The sequence below is a fragment of the Macaca fascicularis genome, chromosome 4, assembly GCF_037993035.2.
Source record: "Macaca fascicularis isolate 582-1 chromosome 4, T2T-MFA8v1.1".
Lineage (NCBI taxonomy): Eukaryota > Metazoa > Chordata > Mammalia > Primates > Cercopithecidae > Macaca > Macaca fascicularis.
In genome coordinates, this window is record NC_088378.1 from 88,195,674 (window position 1) to 88,223,487 (window position 27,814).

Consider the following 27,814-nt stretch of genomic DNA (forward strand, 5'->3'; position numbering starts at 1 on the left):
TAAAAATGCTGAAGAAATAGGGAGTTACCTTGGTGACAGAGAGCTTCCCACTGTCTGAACAGTGACTGGGACTTGCTGCAGTCACACTGAGGCCTGGGCTGTACTTAGAGGATAAGGATGGACAAAATTCTCCCACACTCCATTTCAGCCAGAGCCCAGGGATAGGGATGATATTAGTGGAGAAGGGGTGTTGAGATAATGTTTGTGATTAGGTTTCACTCTTTCCCCTTAAATGTATTTTCCATTGAATAGCAGCCAAGATTTTAGATGAGGGCAAGTGGCACTACTGCCCACTCCTAGAAGGAACCACGGGACTCCTGTTATCCACACTGTTAGAGTGAACTAAATATGGCCTAAGAAGGACTCCGTACTTCTATATTTGAGTCTGTGAACTAACCGTAACCTAGCTTAAAAGACAAGATAGAAAACCTAACTTGGGAATACGCACCTGTAACAATAAGTGAGTCTTGGCCATTCCCAGTGGCCACACTTCAACCACTCATAGACTGTTGAGTGTTCAAACTGTGTTCAAATAAGGCAAACGCCAACCTGCAAGCAATCCAGCTATTTCTGTACCTCACTTCTGATTCCTGGACGTCACTTTACTTTTTTTTGTCCATAAATTTGTTCTGACCACGAGGCACCCCGGAGTCTCTCCAAATCTGCTGTGATTCTGGAGGCTGCCCGACTTGTGAATCATTGCTTCTTTTTGCTCAGTTAAACTCCATCAAATCTGATTTATCTGAAGTTTTCTTTTAACAACACCAAAAGCATCATCCAAAGGAAATCTCCTTCGCTTAATAAAAGTGGCTTTGATTCTCTCCCACCAAGTTCTTCCACTATCTGTAAAGCGCCACATGGCCATTTATACAGATACTCAGAAAGAATACCCAGAGGTTCTGAATGTAGTACCCTTACCTCTCATGGCAAAATAGGCCAGCTTTTTAAGGATGAATATCTTTAGGCAAACCCATCCAACATGAAAGATCTCATGAGACTTCCCCTGCAAAATTAGGGTAGGAAGTTATTTCATCATCTACTCTTTCACCTTCCCATCCTGCAATATACATAAAACTGAACAATTCTATCAATACAATTGCTTCTCTTTCCTTCTTGTACACAACCTGTTTCTCCCATGAATCCTTTCATAGTTCATTACTGAAAGCTTTCTGAAATGGAAGTGGGAGGAGACATGTGCAAAGCAAAAAGAAATGAAAAAATGTTAAACAAATTACTTTTTGCCTGTGAGATTTTTCTCCCTTTCTTGGCAGTATTATTTGCCTAGTCTATTGACATTTCAGACTAGAGAAAGATTAACTATAATTGTACCAGCAGTTTCTTTATCTCTCTGAGGGTTCCAGTGACAGAGGTTGTTAGCTTGAGAAACAGGATGTTTGCATTATTGATTAGACCACACTGTTTTGACTGAAATAGCAGAGAATATTCTTGGCTGCTTTACATGTGTCAAGTCAGTTTGCTTCTTGTCCATCAGTTGTAGGGAGCTTTTGTTGCTGCCACTGTGTTAGACGTCACATCTCAGGTGATTCTTTCTGACTGTCAGTCACCTTATCTGTTGCTGTTGATTAAAAACCTAATCTCAATCAAGAAATTTTCTGTTGCCTGTTTTGGTGTTTGTGACCAGGGGATAGTTGTTTTGGTGCTTTGAGCTGTTTCTCATAGATTCTTAGAGCAGGATGTTTCAGCTGTTTGTACAGAGGGGAGGCTCACAGAACTAAACAAATAACTTTACCATTTTCGATTTAGTTGTGCTACAGGGGACAGTTGAAGATGAAAACAAACCATATTGTTCCTTACTTAATTCCTGTATTATTTAATAAAACAATGTTATGCAGTCACGGTTCTCAAGCTATGACCGATGAAATGCAAATTTCTGGGATCAACTGAGAGAGGTTTTGGTCCAGAAGGACCAGGGTAGGATGGGATCCAGGAATCTGTATTTTAAACCACACCCTAGTAGTTCTGATTTTAGACGAAACATGAGATGTACTTCAGGAAACACAGCTACACACCATTAAAGAGTCAAGTAAAGATTAGAAAATTAGGGTGTTATGAGCCTCAGGACAAGTCAAAGAAAATGTTGAGGGAAAATTTCAGTGCTTCTAATTTATAGTAACCAGACTGTTAGCAAGTGAATGATATGATTTATGTCTAATTTCTCAACTTTGGTTGATACACTTAATAAAGAGACACTAGATAATTACAGCTAATAATAATCTAAGCAAATTTAAAATATTTAATTATCATTGATTGAACATTTTTATTAATATAGATCACAACAATAGAGAATTCAAAAATAGACCTCAAAATATTTAGGAAGTAAGTAGCATTCCAAATTAGTGGAGAAAGAGTTGATTATACCATATATGTTATTACAACAACTGGCTTGTCATTTAGGTTTAAAAAGAAGCTAGATTTCTACTTCATTTCCAAAATAAATTACAGATGAATTAAAGGGCTAACCCTAAAATAAATAAAACTGTGTACAGTCTAGAATAAAGTATGGGCACTTCTTTTTAGTATCTTGGCATTACATAAACTCTGCAAGTCTAAGAGTAAAAGATACATAAACGTGACTACATAAAAACTATTGTACAACTACCATAAAAGAGTCAAAAGTCAAACTTAAAATTAAAGACAGAATTAAGAACTTGAGAAAGATTTTTGAACAGGCAGTTCACAGAAAAAAAATTCACAAATGACCACAACTTATGAAATGATGTTCAGTCCTGCTCAAAATTATTTATGTGCAAATAAAAATAAGGTATTGTTTTTCATCTGTTAGTTCAACAAAAATTAACATATTTCATAGCATTAACTTTGAGGAGGGGTGGAGAAGAGTGAGTACCTGAGCAACTTCTACTTAAGTTTAAAATACTCATATTCTTTGATCCAACAATTCCACTTCTAAAAACTTATTCTAGAACTATAATTATATATGTAACCAGAGCAAGATGATAATTATAATATTGTTTATAATATTTAAAAATTGGAAATGATGCAAATGATCATTACTAGAGTGCTAGTTAAATAATTAATGGCCTCTTATATTTTGTAATATTCAAAAGTGTGGGTTAGATCCGCACATTTGGATATGAAAGAAACCACCAAGATACATTGTTATATTTTTTAAAAAAGAAAGAAGGCAAGGCACTAAACACTGTGTATCTTGTGTTTCTATTTGTTTACAGCAAACCTCCAGAAAAGGTATGTATATACATAGTAAATTTCTGGAAACATTAAGAAATTTTTAAAAATAAATCCCTTTGGGAATGGAATTAAAGATTTTGGAGTAAGAGGATGACTTATTTTTCATTGTATATACTTTTCTACTACTTGAAAATTTAAAATTGTGTAATGTGTCATTAAAATTACCAAAGAAAAAGCCACTTGGAAATGCAAGGATTTTACATACCTGAGCTGTTCTGATTACAGCATAATGTCTGTGATAATCATATTTTGCTATTAGAAAGTTCAAATTATGTTGAATAAAACAAACCAAGTAAGCATATGAAACATTTACAGAGATGGTTACTTAAAAAAATTCAGCATGTAAATGACAAAACTTCATTAGGAAAAAAATTCATGTATTTAGTGTAGCGTGTACATACTTAACTGTGTCATACTGCTTCGCAAGAAGTCCCTGACCTCTATACTCTACAGGGCTCTCAGGACTTTGCCTAGTGAAGGTGGTGAGTTGCCCTGTGTAATCCCAGTTTTTCAGCCAGTCTATCGTTTTGGTGACAGACACTTCAGACTTTAGCTGCTGGGAGGCAACTGTCAATGACAGGAGTGGTATTTGTATCCTTCACCCACCAAACCTGCTCTTATCCAGAGTAAAGAAAATAGAGCTATCAGATATGGGATAAAACTGTCAATAATAAATGGAAGCAGCCACATGAAATAGTGAAACTTAAAAACATGTTTTTGTTTTTACTTTCCCCAATTATGAAAGTAATATATGTTTGTTGTAGAAGTACAGAGAAGTCTAATTTATACCATACTAACAGAGATTCTCTAAGCACAAAGGCAGGGGTTCCTCTAATTTTTATGTTCTGTTTGTTACTTTAAGGAGAATTTCAACAGGGATGGGGACTTAAATATAATTTGTTTATACATACTCAGAGTGTAGAAACATAAGAAAGAAACTGGAAACATTGCTTCTGAGTAGAAGAATTGAGGGTGTGGGGAAGATAAGTCAGGTGTGAAAGGAACTGACTTTTCTATTATTTATGTAGCCACATCATTAAAAAATTAAAAAACACTAAACTGCAAAAATTATAAAAATTTTCGTAAGAATTCCATAATATTCATAATTCTTATATAGAAATGTGAAATAAAAATAAAATCCACTACGAAATCATAAGTCAAACAAAATAATTTAATAAGAGCATCCTAGAAACATTGTTTCTACATAGTCATTCAGATAAAAAAGAAATAAAAGGATGGAAAGAAGGCACGAATGAAAGAGAAATAATAGAACAAAGAAGAGTGAAATGCCTAAATGGAAAGATTGCCAAAATAAGTCTGCTACATTGAAAATATACTGCCAGTTGGTTGATATTTAAATGATAGAAATTCTTGAATAATGCTGACATCAATCATCACTAGAAAGGCCTGGCATGGTGGCTCACGCCTGTAATCCCAGCACTTTTGGAAGTGGAGGTGGGTGGATCACTTGAGGTCAGGGGTTAAACCAGTCTGGTCAACATAGTGAAACCCCCGTCTCTACTAAAAATACAAAAATTAGCCAGGCGTGGTGGTGCACACCTGTAGTCCCCACTACTCGGAGGCTGAGGCAGGAGAAGCACTTGAACCTGAGAGGTGTAGACTGCAGTGAGATTGTGCCACTGCACTCCAGCTTGGGCAACAGAGCAAGATTCCGTCTCCCCCACCTGCCCCCCAAGAAGAAACATCACTAAGAAAACATGAATGGTTGGGGGGCATACTGGAAGGAAACAACGAAAATCTGAAAAGGTGTAAGAACCTAAACAAATTTGTTTATCACAGAAAATAAATCACAAAACAACTTTTCTTTCTCTGGTAAGTTTCTTTATGTTAAATAAGAGTTACTTTTTGCATCACACAGACCTTCTAAACTCTTCGCTGAAGAGGTCCTTGGTAATTTGTATGTAAGCCAGTTCCTTGCAGAAGTGGCACTGAGCAGAGTAGATAAAGATGGGAACTTTTGAAGGGTTATAATCTTTGTGTGCAAAAAAGAAGCCACAGTAGTCTGAAGAGCTGTGCAAGTTTCAGGATGACACTGGGTTGGGAACCTTGGAACTAAGTGTCCCACACCTGGCAAGCCATGACATACACATTTTCTGTTCAGGCAGAAACTGAGCTTTAAAAGTGAAATGACAAAACAAAACAAACAAAAAAACAAACAAAAAAACAGGCATGTATATTGAAAACCATTCAGTCCTTCTTAGAATTGCCTCATACCTTTCTCATGCATCTTTATTAAATTCAGATGCACATTAATTTTAGAAAAGTCTAAATAGGCGTGTGTTTTATTTTTCTGTTTCCTAGTGAAATAGTGGTATAAGCCTGGAAATGCTCTATATCTATTTTCTGAAATCTGTAGCTCTTGTTTAGGTAAATATCAGGTACTTAGCTAATTAAATGTCTCTTGTTTATGTGAAAGTGTCAAATTTCAGGATGTTATGTGTAAGGCTCAGTAAAATTACGTACAAAATGACAGTGTACTCTCTTTTCATAGGCTGACCTTGTGGTCACCATCACCTGAAAATGGCTCAAAACAAAAATGACCTAAAGGTTGAAACAAGATAAGATCAAATTGACGTCATGGTAATTACACCAAGTACCCTTCAATCATTGGATGGAATTTCTTGTTGATCCCAGGGCTTAGATGCTGGTGGAAACACTCCGCTGGTATAAAAAACCGGTGAGGACTTCATTAACTGCAGTTACTGAGAACTCACAAGACGAAGCTAAAATCCCTCTTCAGAGCTGCAGTCAACTGCGCTGAACACATCCTGCAAAAAGCCCAGAGAAAGGTAATATGAATAAAATAATTTTGGGGGATTTTAATTGAGGAGTAAAATATTTGAGAATATGAGGGAGATTCCAGAGTCTCTGCATACACCTTAATAAGAAGAGAGATACACTTTTACTCATTCTCTTTTCAGCAGTCATGATTGAATTGGGAGGAAGTCTGTAAAATTTGGCTGTGATCATAGGGTAAGATGCTATCTAACAGAAACCAGAAACCCAATGTCTCCTGCTGGGATACTTGAGCGCCTGTCAGGATCTAAAAATTTTCCTCAAGAATTATTGGATGTCATTGGAAAGATATTCTTTCAAATAGCTTCCAGGAGCCAGACAGAGGGCAAGCAGACATTATGATATTGTTTTATTATCCATTTTTAAGTGATGTATAACTATATCTTCAAGCTGGCCCATGATAAAGTGGCTCACTTGTTTGGCTGAATGACCATAGCTTCTCATTATCTTTTGAATAGATGTTCTCATGCAGACTTGAATAGTAGCAGGGAATTTCTTGAATGTCATTGTTTTCATTTTCTTCTTTAATACAATGCTGCAAAAATCAGAGTTGGTAGTATTTCTCTAGCTATTATTCATGAATTTGCGATGATAAGTCACTTGCCCAAGTCTCATTGAGTAGTTCCAATGAGTTTCTGGAAACTTTTTTGCACCTAACCTTGGCTATCTTTGCATTAACACGAATTGGTGGCTGATTGGGAAACAGAAACTAGAAAATAAAAGTTTTTTGTCCCTCCTTATTAGCGTCGAAGAACAGGATATGGGCACGTGTAAAGAACTATGGGCTGACACCCTATGGGTCCCTTAGCAATGCAGAAGCTGCCTTTCATCCCACAGGAATTTTGTTTCCTAAGCTCTTCAATCTTTTTCCCAGTCAAAAGTCAGATATTTTGCCTTAGAAAAGGAATCATTTAAAGTTTCTGAAAATATCTTTTAAATAATTACTTGACTTAATACCAATTCAATTATTCATAATATTGGTCAACCAAATTGCATGTAATACATTGCTATATTCTTGAATTATTTAAGAAAGACAAGAGTGGTCCTCATTTATAAAGGGTTCATGGTTTTTCATTTTAATTTTAACTCTGGTTTTCTTAAGTTTATTATTTTTTTTTTGCAGTAAGAGTCATTGAAATTTTAAGTGAGTCATATTTCTTACCATTTCCTGCTGAAAAGGGTAGCATGTGAGAAAAATGTTAGAAAAGCAATTAATTATGTTCCAGAGCAGATTTTCAGTTTCAGTGTACATTTCTTTTTAATGTGAGACCCAGATTTACATGAAAACTCAAAGTAAGAGCTGGGTAACAGAAATGGCTAACTTAGAAGGTAATGTACATCTTGCTTAAAAACAGATCAAAGTAATCTACTTTCACAAAGAGAAAATTTACAGGAGTGAACTTATATTTCTATTGAGAACAGCATGGTTCATAGCACTAAATTTCATTTTTCCAGATTGTGATTCCTAGTTTGCTATCAACTTTTGATCTCTGCAAATTCTGGATTTGGTGTATAATGCTACAGCAGTGCCATTGTAATGTTGCACAAAGTAGTCTAGCAATTTCTCGGTTCATCAGGCTTAGAGATAACATTGTAGAAATGATCCAGCATCTTTAATACTCTGTGATTTAAGGTGGGGCACTTAGGCTGAACTAGGGGTAGAATCAATGACAATATTAGAAATCAAATTAGACAACATAACTGAAACAGCATGATTCATGTGTGACTCCAAGTTATAAAGGAGGACATGGATTAATGGTATACTTTCAGGCTATAGGGGTAGTAGTACAAGTGGAAGGACACTATCTTAGGATCAGATTACTTTCTGAGCAACTTTGGCAAATCGTTTAAATTCTCTAATGTGTAGTTTTCTAATATATGACACAGGTGTGAAGAAAATAAAGCAAGTGAATGTATGTGAAAGCTAATGCTGGCTAGGCAGAGGGGCTCTCGCCTGAAATTCTAGCACTTTGGGAGGCAAAGCCGGGGATATCGCTTGAGCCCAAGAGTTGAAGATCAGCCTGGGCAACATAGAGAAACCCTGTCCCTACAAACAAAACAAAACAAAAACACAAAAACAAAAACCACGCTCAAATTAGCTGGGCTTGCTGGCACACTCCTGTTGTCCTAATTACCTGGGAGGCTAAGATGGGAGGATCACCCGAGCTTGGGAAGTTGAGACTGTAATGAGCAGTGATTGTGGCACTGCACTCCAGTCTGATCGACAGAGTGAGACCATGTCTCATTAAAAAACAAAACAAAAAAAAAAACACAAAAACAAACAAACAAACAAAAAAAAAAACAAAAGAGAAAGAAAAGAAAGAAAGCCAATGCTTTTTCCCCTTTCCCTGATCCCCTGCTGTTCCCCACTGCAGACAGTCCTCATAGCTTGATCAGTTATACCTGAACTTGCTCTCTTTTCTTTTCATTTCTTCTTTTCTTTTCCTTTCTCTCTCTCTCTCTCTCTCTCTCTTTCTTTCTTTTCCCCTCCCCTCCCCTCCCCTCCCCTCCCCTCCCCTCCCCTCCCCTCTCCTCCACTCTCCTCCCCTCTCCTCCCCTCCCCTCCCCTCCCCTCTCCTCTCCTCTCCTCTCCTCTCCTCTCCTCTCCTCTCCTCTCCTCTCCTCTCCTCTCCTCTCCTCTCCTCTCCTCTCCTCTCCTCTCCTCTCCTCTCCTCTCCTCTCCTCTCCTCTCTCTTTTCGAGACAGGGTTTCTCACTGTCTCCCAGGCTGGAGTACAGTGGCTCAATCTCAGCTCACTGCAGCCTCATCCTCCCAGGCTCCAGCGATCCTCCCACCTCAGCTTCCCAAGTAGCTGGGACTACAGGCCCAGATAGGGAGTTTCACAATGTTCTCCAGGCTGGTCTTGAACTCCTGGGCTCAAGTGATCCACGTGCGTTGGTCTCCCAAAGCGCTGGGATTACTGGCCTGAGCCAACGGGTATGGCAGAAATGGCTTTTTAAAGACAGTTCTGTAGAAGGTGAAGTCAAATAAATATGTAAAATAAAAAATACATCAGTAAGTTATATTAAACTGGCACACAATAACGTTGCTCTAAAAAAAGATGTCAGCATCTTATTTAGGGATATGCCATCTGAAAACATCATTTAGGAAGCTCATTGTAAAATGTAAAGATTTAAAAGCAGTACAATGAAGTGGTTCAGAGCTAGGAGTTTGGAATTGTAAAGAGACATTTTAAAATCTTGGCTCTGCCAGTAACTAATTATGTGACCTTGTATAGATTACTTCATCTCTATAATTTCTTTACAAAAATGAGAATGATACTACACAGGATTGTCATGATGACTGAATGTATTTGTGAGTTCAAGGTGCCCAAATGAATGTCTGGCACACAAGTGCTCAATTAATGGTAGGTGTTATTTTTTAAAATATAAGATACTATTGTTACCATATCCAGTATTACAGATACTGTGTTGAATGCTAATCCAATTTTGTATACTTTGTTACATTTCCTGTAATCAGTTAACTTAATATGTGACCCTTAATATAAAGACCCTCCCCACCCAACCTGCCATATGCACAGAGGAGAAAGTAGAGGCAAGATTGTGGTTCTGTATCTCAGACTTTGGAGCAATGTTTGTTATAAGAGAGTGCAGTTGTATCAGTTATTTATTGTGATGCATCAAGTTACCTGAAAACTTAGTGAGTAAAATAACAAATTATTATCTTTCAAAGTTCCGCTGGTGGACTGAGTTCAACTGTGTAGTTCTTAACTCGAGTTTCTGGTTCAGTGCAGTCAGATGGAGGCTGCGGCTGGGGTCATCTGAAAGCTCAGCGGGGCTAGTCATCCAGGGCAGTTTCTTCCCTCAGATGTCTGGTGCCTCAATACTTCTTGGCCTCTTTCTCCCTCTCCATGTGACACTTTTACTATCTTCATGTGGCTTGGCCTTCCCATCCTGTGGTGGTCTCAGTGTAGGAGCATTTCTTCCATGGCAACTGGTTTCTAAGAGATGGAAAGCAGGAACTGCCAGGTCAGTTAAGGGATATACCTACTACTTGTCCAGTGTCACTACTGCTATATTCCTGATCTAAGCAGTCATAGGGCCTACTTAGGTGAAATGGGGTACAAAGATAGACATACCACTGTTTGATGTGAGAGTGACAAGGTCACACTGCAGATAAATGTAGGCTGAGGGGTATTTTTGTGGCCATTTTTGGAAAGTACAATCTGCCATAGCAGTAAACACAGGGGCAACGAACAAGGGGCTTCGCTTTGCAGCTCCTCTGATCTGTTTTATTACAAAGAAAAAAAATCCTTTTAAAGTAAGATGTCAAGATTGATAAATCAATAACCCAGTCCTGTCGACCTTATTATTGAAAAACTTCAGGCAAATTAAATATGGTTCTATGCTATAGTGCACTTAAATGAGAATTCTGCTTGGTGTGTAAAAAGATGGCATGAAAATAGCTCAAATAAACATAACAAAATGTAATCCACAAATTTTTAAAGTTGGAAACATTCTTATATTTCTATAATGATGCACCATATAAAACTTTTCTGGGCTTTGGGTGTTTTACTTTTTTGAATGATAAATTGACGCTACCCATCGTTTTATTCCTAGTAGTATTTATTATTACAATAATGTTGACTTTTAAAATTAGGTACTTTTAAACGACAAATACATGTAATTCTCATTTAAAACAATAATTTATGGTGTGTGGAGTTTATCCTGTCAAAACTTCTCATTGATTTTTGCAATGTAGATTTAGCATGCAGAGGATTTAAAAAATGCTGATGTGCTAGAAAAAACAGAAAGGTAATGAAAAAAGCGAGATTTTAATTCCATAATTGTGTTAGCATTGTAAAGCATATTTAAATAACAGTTAAAATAGAATAAGTACATCTATTATAAGTCCCTTAAATTTAGTCAATTAAGAAGCTTCTCAAAATGTGATTATTTTAAGAATGGACATAAAATAATTGATATTGTTTTCACAATTCTATGAGCCCTTCAACTTTCTTCTAAATACTGCTCAATCCTTGTATTTACCTTTAAAATAAATATCGTAAAGGTCATCATTTTTTCTATTATCTTTTTTTTTTTTTTTTTGAGATGGAGTTTCGCTCTTGTTGCCCAGGCTGGAGTGCAATGGCACCATCTTGGCTCACCACAATCTCCACCTTCCTGGGTTCAAGCGATTCCCCTACCTCAGCCTCCTTGCAAACCTCAGCTGGGATTACAGGCATGTACCACCACGTCCAGCTAATTTTGTATTTTAGTAGAGACAGGGTTTCTCCATGTTGATCTGGCTGGTCTTGAACTCCCAACTTCAGGTAATCCACCTGCCTCGGCCTCCCAAAGTACTGGGATTACAGGCATGAGCCACCTCACCTGGCCTTTTCACTTCTTTTCTCTCCCTTTTATCTGGAAAATAAGTTGGCTCCCTTTAAAAATTTTGAGAAGCACAAACATTATTGAGTGACTGATAAATAGAAATGTGTAAAATAATATAACTATGCTGTGTGCCTTCACTTGGCCTTATTTTCCTCTGAATACTAGGGCACTTTGTGGATCCTCTCTTTGCTACCTGCTGGGGAAATTACATGGACTGAATACATGAAGCTCCTGCATGAATGTCGAAATAATAAAATATACCTTAACTACTCTGATTTTTTTTTCATCAAGTACATGTTTTTATTCCCATTAATTTTTCCTCTGTCTATTTTCTTGTCCCTGGCCTACCACAAGGCTCCATGTCTACAAATACTTTTATTATAGCAGTTGTCACTTCAGCTCATTTGCTTTTGTACTGGAGCCCTCGTTGTACCCTGAGCTCCTCAGATGGCAGGACATTTAGTCATATTTGTACCACTCATTCTTTTTTTTTTTTTTTTTTTTTTGACAGAGTCTTGCTTTGTCACCCAGGTTGGAGTGCAGTGGCATGATCTAGGCTCACTGCAATCTCTGCCTACTGGGTTCAAACCATTCTGCTGCCTCAGCCTCCTGAGTAGCTGGGACTACAGGCATGTGCCCTGCCTAGCTAATTTTTGTATTTTTAGTAGAGATGGGTTTTCACCATGTTGGTCAGGCTGGTCTCGAACTCCTGACCTCAAGTGATCCACTCACCTCGGCTTCCCAAAGTGCTAGTGACCATGCCTGACTTGTATCACCAGTTCCTGGTGATACAATTCTTGACACAGTTCCTGGCACACAGCAGGTACTTATTTAAAGTTTTAAAATCTTCCAAGCATTCAATTTGGAGCTTACATTTTGCACTTTATGACATTTGAACTCCTACCAAATTATCTAAAACTCATCTTTTAATAAGATACACAGTAATTATCTGTATCAAAGAATGTATGAATCAGACTGTAGGGGTATTAACCAGTCTTTCCTCTTCCCTTCAATCTTTCAGCCATTCCTTGCCACCACCGTTGGAGAAAATTATCAGCTAACATGTTAATAGGTCTCAAGATCACGCTAGTGTCTGGGAGCACTGTTTGGGCATTTTTTGAGAGGAAGTGGGAAGCTGGCAGATCATTGAGGTTGGGGGTGTGATGCATGTATCATGAAAGACACTCACTGCTGCCTTGGGGCTCACAAGATGTTATAAGAATAAGATAAAAACCCACTTCCTGGAGCCAGGGCATATGAGGAAAGAAAATCTGTAGCCAGGTAGCCAGTTTCACTCCAGGCTGAGTTTCCTAATCACTGACCTGAGGTTCTTTAGAGACAGAGGTAGTCATTTGGCAGAAGGTAGAGGTGAGCATGCAGAGCTCCAGGGACTGCTCTGTGGAAGTCGGTGGCATGCAATCTAAACATCCATTTTCCTTTGAGACGTTCCACCTTCAAATCTTTCGTTAAAGCTAAACTATTGTTATCTTCTCTGGACCACGCCAGATGCTACACTTAAAGGCTTATCCTCTGTTTAATAAACAATGGCTGAACCCCTGTCTCATGCTAGGCAATGCACTGGGGCTTCAGAGCTTTACCTTCTTTGGGCTTCCTTTCATTAGTTATCATTCACTGAAGGCAGGCTATGTTGCCTCTGCTTGGTAGTTAGCAGGATTAGATGGGGCTAAAGAGGTGAAACCTTAGGTTAACCCTCTAGAAGTCAGTTAGATTTAATCTGTTTGACTAACACAAAATTATGCCTCTAATCCTAGCCTAGTCATCTCAAGAATGTGTTATGAGTCATTTGAGCTTCCTGGTGTAGAGAGTGTAGATTAGTCACCATTAGAAAAACCACAAACCTCACCACTCTCTGGTAGTGGGGAGCAATGGCAACATGTTTGCAAGCAAAAGGCCAGGGTGTTACATTGTTTCAAGCACTTGTAACCTTCTTGCAACAATTATTAATGTATACATAGGGATGTGTATGTATGTGTATGTGTGTGATACTTGGTGTGTCAAGATATATATTGGTGTATGTATGGATTTAATGTATGTATATGGCTTGTATGGCACACTGGTAGAGTGTTTACCTATTTCATAAATCACTTAATACATTAATTATATATAATCACAATGAATAATATTGTACAAACATATGTTAAATAATAATGGTAAGTTATGGTAATAATATCCTTTTATACTTTTAAGAATGCTATTGGGCCGGGTAAGAGGGCTCACACCTGTAATCCCAGCACTTTGAAAGGCTGAGGTGGGCAGATCACTGAAGCCCAGGAGTTTGAGACCAGCCTGGGCAACATGGTAAAACCCTGTCTCTATAAAAAAATACAAAAAAATTAGCAGGATGTGGTGATGGGTGCCTGTAGTTCCAGCTACTTGGGAGGCTGAGATGGGAGGATCGCTTGATCCCGGGAGGTCAAGGTTGCAGTGAGCCATGACTGCATCAATGTCCTTCAGCCTGGGAGACAGAGAGAGACCCTGTCTCAAAGAAAAAAACAAAACGAAGCAAAACAAAACAAAACAAAAACCAAAAAAACCCTCAAACAATAACAACAACAAAAAAAAACGAAAACCAAAACAAAAGGTATTGTAGGGGAGCCAGAGATCACCTCTAACCCCCTTTTAGCTCTTAGTTGGCTCTTCAGCTGGATCTGGGAGCCAAATTGTCTCTTACATTAATAAGAGAGAAATACACAAATTTTATTCATTTTACCTGTACATGGAGATCTTCACAAGAGAGTGAAGTCTGAGGAAGTGGCCAAAGCAAGATGCTTTTATACTTTTTAGACAAGTGACAAATTTGAGGAGAAATGACAACACAAAGAAAATCTGGCAGCTGGACATGGTGATTCAGGCTTGTAATCCCAGCACTGTGGGAAGCCAAGATGGGCAGATCACTTGAGGTCAGGAGTTTGAGATCAGCCTGGCCAACATGGTGAAACCCCCTCTGTACTAAAAATACAAAAATTAGCTGGGCGTGGTGGCTCGCACCTGCAATCCCAGCTACTCTGGAGGCTGAGGCAGGAGACTTGCTTGAACCTGGGAGGTAGAGGTTGCAGTGAGTCGAGATTGTGTCACTGCACTTCAGCCTGGGTGACAGCGAGATTCCATCTCAAAAAAAGAAAGAAAGAAAATCTGGCTGGGGCAGTGAATTCCTAGGGGAGTCACTAAGAGATATGTGAGGAGGAGGTGTAAAACACGTGGAAGATAAGGGTTACTTCATTGAGTATTTTTATTCTGGGTCATTGTAGCCTCTATTTCCAAGTCTCTGGTGATAAGGGCTATTTTCTCACCCTGGCACGGAGAGGGTGCCCCTCCCAGAGGAATTCTCAGTGCTTGCTGCATGCAGAAAGCAACAGGTTCAGCTCATTCTTTCTGCAACTAACATTTCAGCAATGTTTTCCACTCAAAATAATCAATATACCAATCCGGTGTATTTTGGAATAGCGCATCCCTCACTCCTTCACTATCTTTTCCTCACAGAGTCACGTTATTTCAAGAATCTAAATTGTTTAACATGAACTAAGAGACACCAGTTTAAACCCTGAAGCTATTATGTGTTTTTTATTAATGGGTTCTTTTGAATTTTTATGACTTTCATGTCTTAGCATAAAATGGTTGCTCCCTGTGACGTATGTAACATTTATAGATTCACCTATTAGCCAGCTACAATTTTATAGCTGAACATACTCTCTCTCATGAAATTATATGAAAATATTTTATTTTACTGAACATCTATTCTAAGTTGTCATTCAAGATTATCTTGTTCTTTAGTGTGAATGACAACTCTATATTAGCAGTTTTTGGTTAATACGATTGTTACTGTTCTAAAGTCCCAATTCCACATAACTGTATTGATCATTTACTTTGTACAAGGCCTTGTGCTAGGGTAATGGTTGATTAAAGGGGCATAGTTTCTATCTTGAAGAAGCTTTCTCAGGCCAAGCACGGTGGCCCTCACCTGCAATTTCAGCACTTTGGGAGGGTGAGGCAGGAGGATTGCTTGAGCTCGGGAGTTCCAGATTGGCCTAGACAGCATAGTGAGATGCCCATTTCTTTTCTTTCTTTCTTTCTTTCTTTCTTTCTTTCTTTCTTTCTTTCTTTCTTTCTTTCTTTCTTTCTTTCTTTCTTTCTTTTTTTTTTTTTTGAGACGGGGTCTCTCTCTGTTGCCCAGGGTACAGTGCAGTGGAACAATCTCTGCTCACTGCAGCTTCCGCTTCTCGAGACTCCATTTCTAATTTAAATAAAAAGAAAGAAGCTTTCTTTGTGGATGAAGAGATAGACGTGTACATAACCGGCTAGACTGTGGGGCATCATCTAAGAATTATAAGCTAAGTGACAGGTGAGTGCAGTGGAGGAAGATATTTATTTTGTCTTTGGGGTTGGGTGAAAACTTCGCAGTGATTCTGGCAGTTGAGCAGCTCCTTAAAAGACTCTGAAGTAGATGAACTGCAAAGGGAGAGAGAGAAGGCCAAGTTGAGAAAACTCACATTTTCTTGGACTCATATTATCTTGATGTGGTGGGTGATGGGATATAAGTTAAGGGTATGCTGATGTGTATTGCAGATTAGTCTGAGGTTTCATTTACAGGGCCTATGAAGTTTGGAAAATACTCATGCGGAATATCAAAAGAGGCTGAGATTAGCAAATCTGACTTTAGAGTGAGCATATTTTTGCAAAATAGCATAAATCCCAGCAGAATTTAATTTTTTCCTCTGATTCTTAATATTTTCTTTCGAATTTTAAGACAGAAAAACCTGAGGGTGATTAGGATGATAAAAAGATTTATTAAAATGCTTTCAAAATCACCTAGACTTTGAAGGTTATTCTGTTTTTACTTGGTTATTGTCATCTCTTTTCAAAATAAGGGCAAAGAAAGATAACAGTTTCTGCTACAACAATAGTGATTTTTGTTTCACTTTTTCAATCTTCTCTTTATTTTAAAGGCAATTCTAAAATGCGCATTGACTTCATGCTTTCACATTCTGCAATCTTACTGTAAATGTTTCTCCTCTGAATTAATTCTGATATAATTGTTCACTGCATAATGGCTGAATTTTCATAATATATGAGCTGCAATATTAAGGCACAAAGATGATACTAGTTTAAAAAGGAAATTAGTTTTAATCCTGAAAATTTCCTTATGGCTTTGTGTATTCTCAAACTCTGTGACTTCAGAACCTGTTTACACTCTTAAAAATTATTGAAGAGCCCAGGCCGATCGTGGTGGCTCAAGCCTGTAATCCCAGCACGTTGGGAGGCCAAGGCAGGTGGATCACAAAGTCAGGAGTTCAAGACCAGTCTGGCCAATATGATGAAATCCCATCTCTACTAAAAATACAAAACAAAAACAAAAACAAAAAAGTATTCGGGTGTCGTGGCGCGTGCCTGTAGTCCCAGCTACTTGGGATGCTGAGGCAGGAGAATTGTTTGAACCCAGGAGGCGGAGGTTGCAGTGAGCCGAGATTGCATGACTGCATTCCATCCTGGGCAATAGAGGGAGACTCCATCTCAAAAAACAAAACAAAACAAAAAAATTATTGAAGAGCCCAAAGAGCTTCTATTCATGAGGTTATATCCATTAATATTTAATAGCTTAGTGATTATGTTAAAGTTTAAAAATATTTATTCATTTAGAAAAATCCATCATATGTTAACAAAAATAACATGTATTTATTTTTTTAAATGACAATTTTCAAGAAAAAAAATTAGTGATAAGAGTGGCATTGTTTTACCCTTTTGCAAAGCTCTTCGTTGTCTAGCCTAACAGAACACAGCTAAATTCTCATGTGCTTCTTCATTCAATCTGTTGTAAAATTACATGTCATGTAGCCTCTAGAAAATTTCTCTGAACACCCAAGAGGATGAAGAGGAAAAAAAGACAAACAACATTTTAGTATTATTATGAAAATCGTTTTAACCTCACAGATCCACTGAAAATCTTTGGGGTTCCCAGATCACACTTTGAGAGCCACTAACTTAGAACAATATTTATTCAGTGTTAATTATGTATGAAGATAAATAGAAGTCAAAATTACTTACATATATATACCTATATCTATCTATCTATCTATATATATCTCAGGTAGAAATAATGACATACATTTGTTTTAGCCTTCATACTTACACAGTCTGAATTTCTATACAGGTTGAGTGTCCTTTATCTGAAATGCTGAGGATGAAAGGTGTTTTAGATTTTAAATTTTTTTGGATTTTGGAATATTTGCATATACATAGTGAGATATCTTGGGGATGAGACCCATGTCTAAACATAAAAATCATTTGTTTTGTATATACATAGCCCGAAGGTAATTTCATACACTATTTTGAATATTTTGTGCATAAACAAAGTTTCTGTTAAGTACTTATATGTGGAACTTTCCACTTGTGTTATCATGTTGGTGCTCAAAATGTTTCAGATTGTGGGCCATTTCGGATTTCAAATGTTCAGAATAGAAATACTCAACATGTATTATAAACTTAGTTCTGCTGTCTGACAAATTATTCCTAAGAAGGGTTATGGATTAATATAAACATCTAGCAGAAACTCAGCCCTATTATGTCAGTCTACATGAAAAATAACCAAAAGTTTTGACTCATATGTACCTTTAAGCCTCATTCTGAATTTTTTTTAAAAAAAACTTTTATTTTGAATAATTGCAGATTTAGATGAAGTTGCAAAAAAATGTACAGAGAAGTCCTGTATACCCTTCAGCTTGTTCCCTCATTGATAATTATCTCGTAGAACTATAGTGCAATGTGAATACTAGAGAACTGACATTGCTGCCACCTATACAGCTTATTCAGATTTAAGACACACACACACACACACACACACACACACACACACACACACACACACACACAATACTAGTGCCCTGTCATGCAGTTTTATCCCATGTGTAGATTACTGTGACTAACATCCCTATCAACATGCAGCTGTCCCATCACCACAGCTCCCTTGTGCTATATCCCTTTAGAGCCACACTCACCCTTATACACTTCCTTCCCAGTGCTCACTCCTTGAAACCATTAATCATTCTCTATCTCTATAATTTTATTTCCACAGTGTTATATAGATGGAATCATATAGTATTCAGCCTTCATTCAGCATAATTCTCTCGAGATCCATTCAAGTTGCTGTGTGTATCAATAGTGTGTTCATTTTTTTTTGTTGCTGGACAGTATTCCATGGTATGACTATACCATCATTTGTATAACCATTCACCTGCTGATGGGCATTTGAAATATTTCCAGTTTTTTGGCTACTTTAAACAAAGTTTCTATGAATATTTATATATAAGTTTTGTGTGAACATAGTCTTCTGTTCTCTGAGATAAATGCCCAAAAGTGCAACTGTTGGGGCATGTGGTGAGTACATGTTTTGTTTTATCAGAAACCGCCAAACTATTTCCCAGAGTGGCTGTACCATTTTATATTCCCACCAGCAATGCCTGAGTTATCTTGGTTCTCTGCATCCACACCAGTATTTGGTGTTATTTTTTATTTTAGCCATTCTGATAGATGTGTAATATGTCATTGTAGTTTTAATTCGCATTTCCTTAATGGCTGATAATGTTGAATACTTTGTGTTTATCCTCCATCAAATGATTGTATATTTTATATCTCATATATAAGTTTATAAATATTTTCTTAGGTATTATCTAGTTTAGTTCCATGTTTTTCAAATAAGGACCCTGAGGCTTTGTAACAGGATGACAGAGAATTTAAAATTTAAATTCTGAAATTTAAATTTTAAAGAATTTAAGAAGAGAATTTATTGTAATTATTATTAAACCAATTTCTAGAAGTTAATGTGAGAAATGGGAAGATTCAGTTATCTATATCTTTCTTAAGGAGAAATTAAAAAAAATTTACATGGTTTTAGTATATGTTGGGAGCTAAAAGCAGAGAGGTCAAGACACTGATGATTATTATTAGTAGTAATGTTGAAACTACTGGTTGTTGTTGTGGCTGGGAAGCCAATTTTAAATTAACTGTTTTTTTTTTTTTTTCTTCCATGTCTGTTTGTAGGAGCGCCATGGATTACTACAGAAAATATGCAGCTGTCATTCTGGTCACATTGTCGGTGTTTCTGCATATTCTCCATTCCTTTCCTGATGGAGAGTTTACAATGCAGGGTGTGTGACCAAGCTTGTGGTTTGAGTAATAAGGACAACACACATTTCTAGATGTACATCAATAACTCCATTAATTACATTTCTACCTCCTTTTCAAAAGTAATAAACCTTTGCTGCTGGATTCATATCTAGGCTCTTGTAGATTGTGAACATAAAATTAAATTAGGTTCAGAAAATGTGCAGTGAAAACGATATCTTACACAACCATTTATGTAGCAGCCTATGCATTTTCATCTGAAATAGATTCCTTTTTATTCTTTATTTGAGTCTTACAAGAAGAAAACCCTCCTTATTCAGTTAGCTCAGTTATTTTTTACATTTCTGCCAGAAGATTTGAGATTTTGACATTGCCTTTGTAGATGAATTTTCACATCAGTTAAGTGAGAAAAGCAAAACCATTTTATACAGTAAATTTGTTTTGCTGTATTGTCTGAAAAATCTCATATAGTAGCTGATATAATTCCTTCTGCTTTGAAATTTGTGAGCTACTATTGGTTATGGTTTTTCTCTAGATAAGTGGTAATATTTTAATCCAGGTCCCAAGTGCAGGCATCTCATCTAATATCAGTCTCTCTGCACTCACCAGACTTTCTTAATTCTGACATATTTCTCTCTGTCAATATTTGGAGTTAGTGTGGGAAAAACAATAGCAGATTCTAAGGGGAAAAATATTTTTCCTCTGCGCAAAATTCTCTTTTCAGATGAATGTGATGTTTTCATCTGTCAAGTTTTGTGTTTCCTCTAGGCATACTGTTAGCATTGAGATAGAGAATCTATGCTTGAAGAAAGACTACAACTGAGATTTTCTATGCATATCTGTGAAAATGTTTGTTTTTAAATTTTATTTCTCATGAACATTAATCAGTATAAATATTAAATATTATAGATGAAGATTAACATATAACCAAAAAGCACTTACTTAGTTTCCTTTCATTTTTGATGGAAAAATAATATTCACTATCCCATCATAAGGAAACATTTGTAGTTTGTTTCATTTGTTGCCTTGCCTTGCCTTGCCTTGCCTTGCTGTACTGTGCCGTGCCTTGCCTTGCCTTGCCTTACCTTGCCTTTTCTTTTGAGACAGAGTCTCGCTCTGTCGCCCAGGCTGGAGTGCAATGGCGTGATCTCAGCTTACTGCAACCTCCGCCTCCCGGGTTCTAGCGATTCTCCCGCCTCAGCTTTCTGAGTAGCTGGTATTACAGGCGCCTGCCACCATGCCCAGCTAAATTTTTGTATTTTTAGTAGAGATGGGGTTTCACCATGTTGGCCAGGCTGGTCTTGAATTCCTGACCTCCGGTGATCCACCCACCTCAGCCTCCAAAGTTCTAGGATTATAGGCGTGAGCCACCGCGTTTTTTCTTATTTTTTTTTTTTTTGAATCAGGGTCTCACTTTGTCACCCAGGCTGGAGTACAGTGACACGATCTTGGCTCACTGCAGCCTCGACCTCCCAGCTTCAAGAAATTCTTCTGCCCCAGACCGTCAAGTAGCTGGGACTACAGGTGTGCACCATCACGTCTGGCTATTTTTTTTTTTTTTTTTGTATTTTTTGTAGAGACAGGGTTTCACCATGTTGCCCATGCTGCTCTCGAACTCCTGAGCTCAAGCAATTCCATTTCGGCCTCCCAAAGTGCTAGAATTACAGGCGTGAGCTACTGTGCTGGCCTCATAGATTCTTTCTGAATCTTTTTTGGATTATTTTACTCTGCCTTTTTTTTTTTTCCTGATAGATTGCCCAGAATGCAAGCCAAGGGAAAACAAATTCTTCTCCAAGCCGGGTGCCCCAATATATCAGTGTATGGGCTGCTGCTTCTCTAGAGCATATCCCACTCCATTAAGGTCCAAGAAGACGATGTTGGTCCAAAAAAACGTCACCTCAGAGTCCACTTGCTGTGTAGCTAAATCATTGACCAGGGTAAGAACCTCAAGAGCCCCAGAAGCTTTCCAACAGCCCAATCAGAGAAATGTTCATAGAGCCCACCCATGGGATTTAAGGCCAAAGGTGTCTAATGACCCAGCCTCTGTCGAGCATTTGTACAGGTGGGGAACACATTTCTACCCATTAATTAAAAGAGTCAATTGTCTTGTGGGTATAGGCTGGATTTATTCAGAGTGAGGAGAATAGGGGTAGAGGTGACAAGGGGCAGGTTGGGAGAAAGTACAGCTTACTCATGCTAAACATATCTCCTAAAAAGGAGACTGTGCAAATGTAGTATGCATGTATTTATTTCAGCAGAATGCAGACAATTTTATTTAATATTCTTCAATTTTGCCTCCATGTATGTATGTATGTATCTATCTATCTATCTATCTATCATCTAATCTATGATATGTTTTTTTCCTTCCCCTTTAGGTCATGGTAATGGGGAATGTCAGAGTGGAGAACCACACGCAGTGCCACTGCAGTACTTGTTATTATCACAAATTTTAAATGTTTTGCCAAGTGCTGTTTTGATGACTGCTGATTTTCTGGAATGGAAAATTAACTTGTTCAGTGTTTATGGCTTTGTGAGATAAAACTCTCGTTTTCCCTACCATACCACTTTGACATGCTTCAAGGATATTCTGCAGCTTTATTGCCTTCCTCCTTATCCTACAGTACAATCAGTAGTCTCGTTCTTTTCATTTGGAGTGAATACAGCATTTAGCTTGTTCCACTGCAAATAAAGTCTTTTAAATCATCATTCAATGACTGAATTATCATTTTTCTTCAAAGTAAAGCCAATAGCTTTTGACAGCATTAATGGAAGAGAGTGGGCCATTGGGTGAGTTGGGGCCACATGTGTTTGGTGACTTGACAGTTACCAAATGGTTTGGCGAGCCTTGCTGTTACCACACCTTCTAGTAGCATGTGAGTCCTTTCAGCCAGTGGGCTACTTACAAGACATTTGTTAGGGCAAGAGAAGAAAATATGAGAACTTCTATTTATATTCATTTTATATAATTTTATATATTATATTCATTTTTATATAACTTTAAATTTCCATTTTGATGGATTTTATAAAAGCACAGATACATTAGTATAGTAATACATGTATACAATTTATAAATAAATAATTATCCATATATCAGGAACGTTTGATCAGAAACTTTTTACTGTTAGAAGGGTACAATAAAAAACAAACGAACAAAAGAAAAATGGAGAACCCTCCTCCAGGGTTTGGGAAAGACAAAATCAATCCCAGACTGAAGTTTCTATTTACTTGCTTTGTGCCTGACTAAAAAACGCTCATCTTGTTTGTCCCTGGCAGCAAGGCTATAACTGAATAGTGGCCAAGGAAAGGGCATCATTGCACCCAATTAAAACTGGGCATTGCTCTGAAATTCCGGAGGCATCAGATTTTGTTTTTCACATTCAGATCTGGCTAAGAATGAACAAATGATGATCAAAACATTCATTTAGCACTCACTGTGGTCTAGGTGGGATGCCTGGCATATTCACTTTGTTTTTTAAAATGTTTAAGATGGCCGGGCATGGTGGCTCACACCTGTAATCCCAGCACTTTGGGAGGCCGAGGCGGGCAGATGACTTGGGGTTGAGTTTGAGACCAGCCTGGCCAACATGGTGAAACCCTGTCTCTACTAATACAAAAATTGCCAGGCATGGTGGTGGGCGCCTGTAATCCCAGCTACTCAGGAGGCTGAGGCAGGAGAATCGCTTGACCCTGGGAGGCGGAGATTGCAGTGAGCTGACATTGTGCCACTGCACTCCAGCCCGGGCGATAGAGAGTGAGACTCAGTCTCAAACAAACAAGCAAACAAAAATGCTTAAGAGTAGTGCCATGCTTCAGCGCCACATCCGTTGAGCATTTATACTGAGAGGTAGTCCTTACCTTGAGGACAATGGTATTATAAATATTAAAGTATATTAGCCATGGTGGAGATCACAGTTAATCAAAAAAGTTCTACTTCTAATGGAGCCTGTAATTTAAAAAAGATGATCACACTGGTAACTGGTAAGGTTTTGAGAAAGAAATTTTGATCATCACCCATTTGTCAAAATTTTATTTCTGAGTGGCAAGCCAGTTCCTTGTTCCTTAGTAGGCTGGTAAACATATCAGGTGTTAGGGTAAATAAGTTAAAATAGGAAGTACATGTCCTTTTTTTTTTTTTTTTTTTTTTTTTTTTAAACAGAGGCTCTGTTGCACAGGCTGGCAGTGGTACGATCTTGGCTTACTGCAACCTCTGCCTCCCAGGTTCAAGTGATTCTCCTGTCTCAGCCTCTCGAGTACCTGGGACTACAGGCACATGCCACTATGCCCGGCTAATTTTTGTATTTTCAGTAGAGATGGGGTTTCACCATGTTGGCCAGGCTGGTCTCGAACTCCTGACCTCAAGTGATCTGCCTGCCTCGGCCTCACAAAGTGCTGGGATTACAGGTGTGAGCCACAGTGCCTGTTTTTTTTGTTTTTGTTTTTGTTTTCAGTACAGACAGGTGTTTTGTCCTGTTGGCCAGGCTGGTCTCTAACTCCTGGCTTCAAGTGATCCCTCACCTCAGCCTCCCAAAGTGTTGGGATGATAGGCATGAGCCTCTGTGCCCGTTTGTACATGTACTTTTCAAGAAACGTGAAAGGACACATGAAGACATTAGTCCATTTCTTCATTTATTTATTATACTTTCATTGAATGTATAGTAAATGTTGATGTTTTGTTAGATCACTGGGATTTAGACATCAGGAATCTCTGGAAGATAAGATTGAAAAAATATAAAACTGCTTAATCAGAGAAACAATGGCGGTGATCACTGGTTCATTCAAATATTTAGAAGATATTGACTGAGAACCTACTAAGTGTCGGGTCTGGAGAGCTTGTTTGGAGGGCTCATCAATGATGGAAAGCTTCTGAAACTTCTTGGCTAGAATGTCCTTGTTCATCTGGGAGCATCCTATTTGACAGAAAGAATGGAAGAGACACTCGAGGAGTAAAGAGAGAGGAAAGGGACATCCCTGTGTCCATTTAGCTCAGCCAGGTCAACCCTGGTGAGCGCTAGGATGAAATGTCATAGCCATACTTTTTTTTTTTTTTGAGACGGAGTCTCCCTCTGTTGTCCAGGCTGGAGCGCAGTGGCGCGATCTCAGCTCACTGCAAGCCCCGCTTCCCGGGTTCACGCCATTCTCCTGCCTCAGCCTCCCGAGTAGCTGGGGCTACAGGCGCCCGCCACCTCGCCCGGCTAGTTTTTTGTATTTTTTAGTAGAGACGGGGTTTCACCGTGTTAGCCAGGGTGGTCTCAATCTCCTGACCTCGTGATCCGCCCGTCTCGGCCTCCCAAAGTGCTGGGATTACAGGCTTGAGCCACCGCGCCCGGCCAGCCATACTTACCTCCTGTCTTACCATGTGCCAGGCTGGGTGCTGATCCAGTGATGGCCAAGATGAATAAGACACAGACCCTGCCCTGAAGCAATTCACAGTCTAGTGTAGAAGGGTAGCATAAGCAACAAATTATAATCAAGAGTGATGTACACTATGGGAGAAGAATGAACTTTGGTGGCATAAAGGGAGGGATGGCTTATTCAGCCTGTTGGGGCTTGTCATAGAGAGCTTCACAGGGCAACACGATCCTCGAGTTGGGTCTAGAAGATAAGCAGAGAGATGGGGGAGAGTACATTCTAGTTTGAGGAAACAACATAAGCAATTATTCTGAGATAAGAAACACTAAGATGGTCACAGAATTTCAAGGAGTTCAGTGTGATTGCCCTGCAGGAAGCTGGTTGGAGGACTGGAACTGTAGAGATAAATATGTACCTGTCAAGAAGGTCCTTGTATAACATGCAGAGAAATATGGATTTTAACTAGGCTTCTAGTTTCTCAAGCTGGAGGGCCTGAGGGTTCCTGAAGCCACAGAATAAACAAGCACCTTTCTGCAGGATCAATTTTGCTTGAAGACTTGGGGAAATGTTATTTTTACTTCAAAACAAAAATGGATATATTATAGAGTAGAATGCAAAATTGCCAAAAATAAGAAGAAAAACAGTGACTTAAAAAGAAATTTCATGCTGAGGGTGGGGCCTTTCAGATCCTGCTCTTCTGAGCCCTCCCAAACCTCCAGTTTCACTCTTGCATTAGGAGTACTTAAATAGAGGAGTTTGAGGAGCTCTGTTAACATTAAAGGAAGGGTAGTTGCTGGACTTCCAAGCTTCTGGATGAGTCTGGCTGAGAAAATGGTCGTCATGGCTTTCAGGACAGTCAATTTGAAAACTCCGATGTGAGCTCTCTAGAGAAAAGATTATAATCTCAGCTACACAAGCAGCAAGGAGGAAGAGATGCAGGTGTGGAGGCTGGCGATTTTGTCTCAAGACCATCTGTGGAAATACTTGAATGAAATCCTAAGGCAGAGTGAGCACATGTTTGAGGGGGTGCTTCTATCAAAAAAATTGTCCATTGTTCACCTCAGCTAGAAAGCTGCTCCGAATTCTCCCCTGTGAGATTCCTTCCTTATGGCTACAAGATGGTATCCCAAGCACCTGATTTTTAAATGACAACACTCCCAGGAGATGCAATGCGGTTGGCCATTAATAGTTTAATGAACTATTACACAAGTTTAACAGACCATTGGTTCTGTCTGCACTGGGAGTTCTGGACCCTTGTTGGCTGGGAAAGGGAGGTGCCTGGCAGGATATTGAAAAGGATAAAGCAAAGATGCAAGACTTCTACTACTTTGTAATTATGTCAAGATTTGACTATGAGAAGAAACTCCAAAGTGATTACAGGGATATTATTGGTGACTAGGACTCAAGGAGGAGATCAATGTAACAGTGATGGCACTTGGCCTTTGGTCCGTCTCCTGGGACTGAGAGGAAAGGGCAGAAAATGATGAGAGGGAAAGAGAGATACCTGGAAAGGGAGGAGAAAGAAGAATGAAGCTGCACAGAAAGTGTGGGGAGGAAAAATGTGTGATGGGAAGAGAGAGAGGCGGGAAAGGCTGCTGGAGAGTCAGTAACCTCAGAGGTGGCAGAGCTGGAGTCAAGCAGAAAGAATAGGCCATTACCCTACTCATTTCCACCCACTCATGCCGATCCCTCTTCCCTTCTGTACGAATCTAAATAATCAAGATCTCTAGGCTGTATGCAACTATGGTACAAATTGGAAAAGTATGCCCTCTCTGGGCAGGCACAGCACCTTGCATAAATGGGTGCAGAAAAACATCTTTTCCCTCAGGCAGAGGTGGAGTGGGGTCTGGATAGCTGTTAGCCCTCACTTCTTGGCTGGGCACCTTTGTGCATTACACAAACTGTGCAACCTTACATGGCAGCTCTATCTATAATCTCATCATAGTAATTTGACCATTGTTGCATTTTGAAAAATAATGGCCTAAATTGGTGAGAATCTTGATATCTAAGATTCCAAATGTTGATGTCTTTATTATCCTTATACTGCTTGGGGTGGGGGATCCTGGATAAAATATTGGTCCAAATACTGTTTTGTTTGTTTTTATCTTGTATGGAAAAAGTAGAAGGGAGGTCCAGAATCTGGCAAAGGACAGGAAGGTAAAACCAAAGAATGCACATGCAAATGACCATGAAACTGACGTGAGGAAATTGGCTAGGACCACAAACATCAACAAGACCAGAGAGACTGACTGACTTGACAAAAAGTTAAACAACATCAAACTGCCTGACATTAATGCAGCTCTTCTACTTTCTTAGAATTTCCCATGTCTAATGTGTCAATGATTTTCACTTAGCCCATTCCAGACTGAAAGTTGGAACATGTAGCACCATCTTCATTTGACAATTGGATAAACAGAAGTACAAAGCTTTGGTTGTATAGGAACAAAGAATATGTACAGGAAAAGTGGGCATCTCCATTTCTGTGCTGCTTCTTTCTAATTCCAACTTCTTTCCAAATCTATGACGTTTTTATTTTATCTGCAAAGAACCTATTTCCCCCCGGACACTAACGGAAAACTCTTCTGGAGATTTGTCAAGGTTGAAAAGCCATTCTATTAAAAGATCTGATATTTGGTCTGTGAACTGTCTACTAATGTTTTGTCTGGAAACTTGGGCTTCAGCTTCACCCTTAGAGCTCTTCTTCCTTTGCTCAATGCCTTCTTCAGATATTTCCCTTGAAACTTAATTCATATCTCAAAGCTATCCTATCCCTCAGGAGGAGAAACATGAAGAGATTTCTGTGTTCTGAAAGTTGACTAGGATATCCATATTCTTCTATTCAAAACTGGGTAGCATGAGGAATTGCAAATTTTAAACGCTGTTTTCACAAGGAACTAAAGCTGAATCTGAGTTGCCTCAGAACAAAGAGA

At 38.6% G+C, this 27,814-nt stretch overlaps 1 protein-coding gene across 1 annotated transcript; it reads left to right on the forward strand.

Annotated features, from left to right (window-relative positions):
- The first annotated feature begins 5,944 nt into the window (after nucleotides 1–5,944).
- On the forward strand, nucleotides 5,945–22,241 carry CGA (glycoprotein hormones, alpha polypeptide). The gene is made up of 4 exons (XM_015448839.3): nucleotides 5,945–6,038; nucleotides 19,452–19,558; nucleotides 21,288–21,472; nucleotides 21,911–22,241. Exons 2-4 carry the CDS (start codon nucleotides 19,459–19,461, stop codon nucleotides 21,986–21,988), a joined length of 363 nt encoding a protein of 120 aa, XP_015304325.1. The 5' UTR covers nucleotides 5,945–6,038; nucleotides 19,452–19,458; the 3' UTR covers nucleotides 21,989–22,241.
- The last annotated feature ends 5,573 nt before the right edge of the window (nucleotides 22,242–27,814 follow it).